Here is a 9,304-nt window from a genome sequence, read left to right on the forward strand (position 1 = left end):
GCACAGCAGGTCAGACAGCATCCGAGGAGCAGGAAAATCGACTTTTCAGACCCAAAGCATTGATTTTCCTGCTCCTCGGATGCTGTCTGACCTGCTGTGCTCCTCCAGCTCCATATCTGATTGAATAGCATTGAGGCTTTTCATTTCTCCCCACCTAAACATTCTTTCCTCTCTATGTCAGCTAAACACTCACCAAATTTTGAAATGCAGTCTCCAGGCCTTCTACAAGAATAAGTAAGTTAGATTGGCTGTGCAGGTTGATGCAAATTATGTCCAGATAGTTTTGTGTTTCTCATTTAGGCTCTCATTTTTCATTTGTGCTCAACACTTCCAATGCCCATCCAAACAGTCAGCTTCCAAAGCCATCAGAAACTGTCCCCAGTTGTCAGTATCAATATCTACTATCTTACTATTTATCTTATAGCCAAGATACCCAAGCAGTTGCGACTCATCTGCCAATTCATCATATAAAAAGATTTTGGATATACGGGTGTCATGTATCTGCTGAAGGTGGCTCAGCCAGCACAGATGTCATGGGTTTTACATTAATTATCTGCTGATAGAAATCTCATCCTCCACAACTCTGAGCTGGCGACCCTGTCCTGCCAAAGGATGCTGAGGAAAAGTCTGAAATAATGAAGGTGGAAACTGTTAAGCTTTTTTTCCTGTCTGGCATATGTTGTTCAGATCTTACAACTGCAAAGGATGAAGGCCTGGTAGATTTGCAGTTTGATATTGTCATTCACGTTGCTACTGTTCCATACTCTGTTATTCTCCTTGAACACAAAATCAGTAACTTTTGTAACATTTGTATTCAGTATCAAGTGACAGAACAGCTGGTGACTGTGGAGTTTGGGTATATGATGCCATCAACAACCTGCAGGATTACATTTCCAATCCTGATTGATGGTGGCATGGCAACACATTGTATCATAAGATTTGATTGATGGTCAAAACAAATTCTTTATAGATGTGAGAGAGACTGTCCAACACTGAATATGTTACTTGCTAGCTAAGAATGTAAATGCAGCATCATCAGAGTACAGCAACTCTCTGAGTACTTGATGCATCTTCGTCTTGTATATCAGGCAGGCAACGTTGCATAGTTTTCTGTCAGTCTGGTAAATAAGTCTATACTCTCTGTAAGTAATCTGAAGACATATGACAGTAGCAAAGAAAATTACGTACCAAAGAGTGTCAGTGCCAAAACACAACCCTGTTTGACTCCGTAGTGGATTCTAAAGGGTTCCAATGTTGCCACTTCATACTTATCCATCAAGTTGTCATGAGAAGAGGAGATAACATTGAGCAGCTTTAGCACGTAGGCAGTTTTCTGCACCAGTGCCTCTGTTCACAGGGTTGAATGCTTTGGTGAGATTAATGGAGGGAATATATAGTGGACTCCTTTGGACGCAATGTTTCTCTTGAGGCTACCAAACTGAGAACATCACGTCAGTTGCAGATTTTATTGTTCTGTGGCCACACTGTATTGATCTACAGTCTGACAAGGACAATATACAAGAGCAAATGCTTTTCCCACAGTGTTCAGCAGGGTGATTCCTCAAAGTTGTTATAATTTTTGTACAGATATCCCGGGCACTTGCCTTTCACTGTTCCCTTCCTCCAGCAGCGACAGAGAAGTTTGTAGAGTTACTGCAGGAATGTTGATTTCCTGTGCTTGATGATTCAGATGATTTAGCATCAGGTTCATGAGTCAATTTACTAAGGTCCTCCACTATGGATTCAATATTCTACTCAGCATGACTTTCTTTGGTCTCCAGAGCTTCCTCCATGACGAGTGTACAATGGAGTAGTTTTCAATGGACTGGCTTTGTTTACTGATAGATCAGTTGCCTCTTTAGTTCCTTCGTTCATTCCCCATGTTGAAGGACATATGGATATCCTGGCAAAGTTAAAAAGAGTACTCACTGGTGCACCACCTGGCAGTTTGTTAAACTTTACTTCAAACTAACCTTAATACGTTGAGTATTTTTGCTTGGACTTTTGTAGTTAATGAGAACAGCCCACTTAGCTTCAATGACAGATTCTTTAAGAGTGATGTTACTTTCAAACCAGTCACCACTTTTTTACTACAAAAAGAGAAATTGCTGGAAAAGCTCAGCAGGTCTGGTAGCATCTGTGAAGAGAAATCAGAGTTAATGTTTCAGTTCTGAGGAAGTGTCACTGGACCCAAAATGTTAACTCTGATTTCTCTTCACAAATGCTGCCAGACCTGCTGAACTTTTCCAGCAACTTCCGTTTTTATTTTTGATTTACAGCATCCGCAGTTCTTTCCATTTTTATTTACCACTTTTCTGCTGTTGCTTCCCAAAGGTTATTATAGATAGTATCTTCAAGTATGATACATTTAGCTTCTGTACTCTGTGTAAGAACACCAGAGGGCTCTTGTTAAAGTATGTCAGGGAACTATTGATATCAGAATAGCATTTCTGCTTTGAATTTAAAAACTTCAAGGGTTGTATCTTAAGCCTGGTGATAACAGTCAGTGGTCTATATCACAGTCAGTGCTGCAGCTGCTGTGTGTATTCAGAATGTGGTTCAGAGAGGCACATCTGGTGATAATCATATCGAATTGGTGCTAATGGCCTGATTATGGATGTCTCCAGACACCTAGTGGTGTGGTTTGTGCTGAAAATGTATGGTAGCAGCAAATCCTCAAGCAGTATCAGACCATTCTTATTTATCTTTCCCAGGGCATGCAGCCTGAGGCATAAGGACCTCATGATCCACACCTATTATTGCCTTAAAATCTCACAGTAGGTGAAGACATTCAGACTTGTACAATCTGCTTATAGCCGTATTAAGCTCTTCATAAAACTGGTCCTATACCTCTGTAGTGGAGGACAGATTTGGAAACCTTAGACTGGTAGGGCTGCTTACAGCTTATAGGCTGTACTCAGCAGGTGGATAAAAGCCACCGCAGAAGTCAGGCAAAAATGTAAGAAAAATGAAAATGCCAATTCAAACTGCAATGACAGGACCATGTGCAGGAGATTGACAGTGATTTAAGCTGCCCTTTAATGTACACATGCTGATTGTAATAAGCAGAACACGGATGGACTCCCTTACAAGAGGCCAAGTTTTCCAAAGGTGGATCAATTAATGCGGGGGAGGCGATGGCCTAGTGGTATTAGCGCTGGACTGTTAATTCAGAGACCCAGATAATGTTCTGGGGACCCATATTTGAATCCCACCAGGGCAGCTGGTGGAATCTGAATTCAATAAAATATCTGGAATTAATAATCTAGTGATGACCATGAATCATTGTTGATTGTTGGAAAAAGCCATCTGGTTCACTGATGTCCTTTAGGGAAGGAAACTGCCATTCTTACCCAGTCTGGTCTGCATGTGACTCCAGACCCACAGCAATGTGGTTGACTTTTAACTGACCTCTGGGTAATTACAGATGGGCAATAAATGGTGGCCTAGCCAGCGATCCCCTCATCCTGTGATCGAATACAGAAAGAAAAGAAAGAAAACATTACACGTTCACCCTGCAGGGGCTGAGCTCAGAAACCTGTGAACATGGTGTAGACTTCACTGTAAGGAACTCACTACACCCAATGAGAGAACCTCTGGTCTCGAAGGAAGCTATATCTGTGTTCTGTTTATGGAATTTCATTTTAATCACAGTCATTTTTTGTGCCTTAATGGACAACTGTAAATCACTATCAATCCCCTGCACTTGGTCCTGGCATTCCAGTTTGAGTTTGCATTTTCCTTTTTCTAAAAAATTGCCTGACTTCTATAGTAGATTTTATTCAACTTTCGAGCAGAGCCTATAAGCTGCAAGCACTCATTTAGCTGGACTCCAGTCTAGTGTTTTCCAATCTAAGGTATGAGGTGGCTGACCAATGGGACGTGAAGGCCTCTCCTACTGTCAGAAACATCCCTTATCACTAATTCTCTACAATAATTGAGTTGGGCTTATCACTTGTAACTGCTGTCTCCTGCTTTGTATTAAGACTCTGCAACAAACTAGGAAACTTTATGGAGACTGCTGCCCCTTTTGACCTCCCACTTGGATTCAAAGATATACACTGACTTGATTGCAGAAGTTCCTCTCTGGGCTCCGCGCCAGATTTTTTGTTAGTATTTGCTCCCCTAACCTTTGACTCACCTAAGATATTAACAAGGTTCTGGAGCAAGGGATTCACCCAAAGCAGGGTTCACTGGTTCATGAGAAGCAGGATGCATCCACAACCGCACTACATGTTTTGGGGTCAAACCTCTGCCAGGTTACTCTGAAGCTGTAGCCAGGGGCTGTGAGGAACTCAGTCTCCTGGTGCTGGCATGAGGAGTTACTGATGGAGAGACTCTGTATTAACACAGAGGGACTTGCACATTTGGCTCTCAGTTTCACATTGATCCTTGCCAGGAGTGTAGGCTGAAAGTGAGAAGCAAGCTAGAACACTAACTCTTTTCAGCACACACTAGACACATCATTGTTGATATGTTGGACATACTTGATGTGGTCTGATATAAGCCACAACAGACACAGATTCTTACCCTACTGGATATGACTGAAACAAAATGGTTTTTAACAACAACTTGATAAGAGGTTTAATTGATATTAATTATTTTTACTTATTTTTCTTTTAGAAAACTAAATTCCCAAATTGCCAGGGTGGTGTTTCAGTTTATGTCAGCTAGATTACTAGTGTAGGCCTCTAACGTATATAACGTAAATATTATTTTACTGTACCCATATCTACAGGAAATTCTTCACCACAGGACCATTAAGGGTAAATATTGAACAAATAATTGAAGCAAAGGGAACAATTGAGAAAAAGACAGCGAGAAAGCTGGAATATGGTCTTGGGGAGCTTGGCTGCTACTACTGGGCCCAGATCTTTCACCACTGAGAATGACATGGCATCACCATGACCTGAACGTTTTCCTCCATGAAATAGACCATTCTGGACTAGATATTCAAATCCAACTTATCCAGAAATCATGTTCTCAGTGGTCTAGATTGGGTCCCAGCACCTGAACATCTCTTTCATCAGAAAAGTCATTAATTTGAAATATTAACTCTCCTTCTCTGTCTGTTAGATCTGCAAAGTATTTCCAGCATTTTCTATTTGAACACAAACCAAGTTTGCTTAGCCCATCAACCCTGGTATAATTCTGGAAAACCTACATAATCCTACAGAACCTCCAGTTCTGAAGAAGGGTCACTGGACCCAAAACATTATCTCTAATTTCTCTCCACAGATGCTGCCAAGTCTGCTGTGTTTTTCTGGCAATTTCAGTTTTTGTTTCTGATTTCAAGCACCTGCAGTTCTTTCAGTTATTCCAATTTATCTTTAACTGAAATTTTAGTGTCTAAAACTTAATGCAAAACTCCAGAAAGTGTGATACCAAGGCTCTGTGAAATTAAGAATTATGTCTCTGCTAGTCAGTATGCTGGTTCACAGTGTGATTTTCTTCCTTCCAGCAAAATTACCTCAACGCCATGGCTCAGCCTCAACCAGTAACCTTAAGGAAGAAGCCAGGAATGATCACTCAAACCATCAAGAACAAACCACCCTCTATCTTCAGTGTTACCTAACAACTCAGTCACAGTAATGGAAAAAAAAGCTAAAAGGGACCCTCCAGCATAAATACTGTTCAATAACAGTGTTTTTTCTAAAAAAAAACTGCTGGCAACAAATTTAAGGCCAGTATCCCTAAAATAAGCATTGTACAAAGTTAAATAAATCAACAAAATCACATATTGTGTTTTACTACCTGCAAGTATGTTTAGTTTTAAATTAAGTTTGTTCTCACATATAGTTCTCAGGTATGGAGTCAGGCCTGGTGGCTGAGTGAATAAATGCACTAGCTAGTGTACACACAAAGTCAACTTTCAGCCTGTACTCAATAAATCAATCTTTCTGTATGGTTCAGCGTTCATTCAGCAGCCCCGATTAAGTTAGCTGATATCTGAACAATGATCATGTACATGAGTACTACTTGTGAATTCAATTTCCCATTTTGCCAATACTCAACCAGTGTGGGATACTCTCATTACCACAACAGCAGACCAAACAATAAACCTGGGACCTCTGCACATAAAGCAAAACCACTGATGTAACTGCAATTAGTTAGCATGTTCCATATGTAATAAATGGATTGAATGTTGTGCTGAAAGCTGTAATTTTAAGCACCAGGTCTCAGCACACAGCATTCCCAGGTCAGGGATGGTAAAGTCGACATAGTCCCAGAAGATTATAGTCAGGTACAGCTTAGTTGGAGACAGCATAAAACTCCCACTTCCAAACACTGTGCCTTACTCACAACAAATGTTATATTTCTCCATTGCTTACATGAAAATCTGCCTGTGACTGCCCAACTATATTTCAAACCAGGAGCTGGAAAATAATCCACATGTGGAAGAGAAAGGCCATTACTTCTCCTCTTATCAGCACTTAACAATAACATATGTAAGTCTGTGAGATGGATGGTCAATGATCTCCTGCAGCACTGTATTCTTTCACCACAGAATCCAGGATCTCAAAGGCCTGCAAGAAGTCTCCCTCTTCACAGCCGTGCTTCCAGTACCAATGGAGATAGGCATGGGCATCATACATAGTCTGAGCCTTCTCTAGGACACGCTGAATGTAGTTTGACACACTGCTGTGGTTGGCACAAATGGTCAGAGAATGGCTGGGCGATGTCAGGTCAACAATATTGCAGGGATCTTAAAAGAAAAAAAATCACCAACTTCAGAAATCCAAAATACACAATCTTAAAATATTAATTCCACACAAAAAATTAAAACTATACATAAAATTTTATTGACTAAGAATAGCTCATTTTCCCAAAGATCCTGTACAGCTTTCCCCAGTCGTGGTCTCAACCCACAGACTCAGTACACTACCCTGCATGTTTTGTTCAAGGATATTTATCCACACACTCCAACTGTTTGATTCAGATGGGCTGTCTTCACAGATGGGTTACCTCCAACCTTCATTCCAGTTTAAAACATTATCAAAAACTGAGTAACATCGACTATCAACATTTTCAGGTTCGCCATGAACCACAAACTAAACAGAACCAGCCATATAAATTATGTGGCTACAACAGCAAATAGGAAGCTGAAAATCTTTGGGTGATGACTGGTGAATAACTCACCTTCTGACTGTCCAAAGCATGTTCCCATTTACACGTGTTTTGATGCCATCTGATTGTGATGCCAGACAAGTCAGGTACCAGACAGAAACCTGGCTTGTTAGATCATAAGCATTATTTGGTAACCTTAGTCAGTTACTGAACATATTCACACACAGGTGCTGATGTTCTTTGAACAAAAAATAATTGTTCCACAAAAGGGGAGAAAAAAAAGCTATCTGACGATTTAGAAAGATCTTATAAACACCAAGAAAGATTCAACTCTTTTCCCGGCAATATTCTTTATAGTCACTCAACCCCCCCAGTGATGGATCAGACCTATCTTAACTCTTTAATTTCTAATTAACTAATGCTTTCTGGTCATGATGGCCTAGGTACTTACATCTAGCCTGGATTTATTTTAGTTCTCCAAACCTGGAAACTTCCACAAACTCTCACAACTTGAAGATTTCCACAAACTGCCCTTCTGTGAAGATGATATATCTTCTGCTGAACTGAACCTACTATGACCTTCTATTTCTACTGAGATTATAAAACCTAGCTTTGTAAACATTCAGCAATTAACATCCCAGGCAGTTGATTAAGTCATTTAACTTATGTCACATAATATCTTGGAAAGGCTGGTGCTAGTTCACCATGCAAAATAACTTTCTAAACTTTGTTAAAAAAGACAAGTCACCTTCATAAAACTGAAAACTAAACTGTATTTTATCTCTACCTGCGAATCCAAGTTCCCAAATAGTAATAATCTACGACACACCTACATCACACAAGTCGAGAGTGTAATGGAACAGACAAATAAGTGTAGAGTGTATAATGCAAAAACCCAAGAAGTTCAACACCTGACAAATTGACTACCCCCTGTTGATGCCCCATCACTTCAGTGTGTACCATCCAAAAGATATCCCATAGCTGCTCACTAAGGCTTCTTTGATAGCAGCTTCAAAACCGGCAACTTCTGAAACCTAGAAGAACAAAGACAGTATGTGCTTGGGAACAGCAGCACCAGCAGGTTCCCTACCAAGTCACATAATTTGTAATTTTTTTGTTAGTTCATGAGGGCTTCTCAAGCTAGCCAGCATTTATTGTCGATCATTAATGGCCTGAAGAAGGTAGTGGGGAGATTCTTTCTCGAGTTTCTGCAGTCTTTGGGATGTAGGGGCATGGCAGCGCGGTTAGGAAGGGAGTTTGAGGATTTTGACCTAGCAACAGTTAAGGAACAGCGATATAATTCCAAGACAGGTTGGTGTGTGGCTTGGATGGGAACTTGCAGGTGGTGGTGGTCCCATGTATCTGCTTATCTTGTCCTTATAACAGTCACAGAGCATGGAAACAGACCCTTCGGTCCGACTAGTTCACACCAATCATGTTCCCATACTAACCTAGTCCCACTTGCCTATGTTTGGCCCCATCCCTCCAAACCTTGCTATTTACCTTATCGATGCCCCTCATAATCTTATAAACCTTTACAATGTCACCCCTCAACCTCCAATGCTCCAGTGAAAGATCTATCTTTATAGCTCAGACCCCCCATTCCCGGCAATGTCCTGGTAAATCTTTTCTGAACTCTCTCCAATTTAATAATATCCTTCCTACAGCAGGATGACCAGAACTGTACACAATACTACAAAAGAGGCCTCACTAATGTCTTGTACAACCGCAACATGACGTTCCAACTCCTATACTCAAAGGTCTGAGCAATGAAGGCAAGCGTGCTAAATGCCTTCTTAACCAACCTATCTGCCTGTGACACAAATTTCAATGAATTATGTATCTGAACCCCTAGGTCTTGTTATTCAACAACACCATCCAGGGCCCTACCAGTAACTGTGTAAGTCCTGCCCTTGTTTGTTTTACCAAAATGCAATATTTCACATTTATCCAAATTAAACTCCATCTGCCACTCCTCAGCCCATGAGAAAGGTGGCGGGTACATACAGTTCTGTCAAAGGAGCCTTGGTGAGTCACTGCAGTGCATTTTATAGGTGCATTCACTGCTTCCATTGTGCATCAACAAAGAAGGGTTTGCAATCAAGTGTTTCAGAGATAGTAGGAACTGCAGATGCAGGAGAATCTGAGATAACAAGGTGTACAGCTGGATGAACACAGCAGGCCAAGCAGCATCAGAGGAGCAGGAAGGCTGATGTTTCGGGCCTAGACCCTTCTT

The 9,304-nt window shown here is 40.9% G+C and overlaps 1 protein-coding gene across 1 annotated transcript in view; it reads right to left on the minus strand.

Annotated features, from left to right (window-relative positions):
• Positions 1-3,763: 3,763 nt before the first annotated feature.
• LOC109932049 (tubulin delta chain-like) overlaps positions 3,764-9,304 on the minus strand; it is a 30,312-nt gene continuing 24,771 nt past the window's right edge. Inside the window, exon 7 of the mRNA XM_048596163.1 lies at positions 3,764-6,706. Within this exon, the coding sequence (XP_048452120.1) occupies positions 6,471-6,706 (236 nt within the window). The 3' untranslated portion in view covers positions 3,764-6,470. The remainder of the gene's footprint in view (positions 6,707-9,304) is intronic.

This window comes from Rhincodon typus, chromosome 4, assembly GCF_021869965.1.
Source record: "Rhincodon typus isolate 14 chromosome 4, sRhiTyp1.1, whole genome shotgun sequence".
Lineage (NCBI taxonomy): Eukaryota > Metazoa > Chordata > Chondrichthyes > Orectolobiformes > Rhincodontidae > Rhincodon > Rhincodon typus.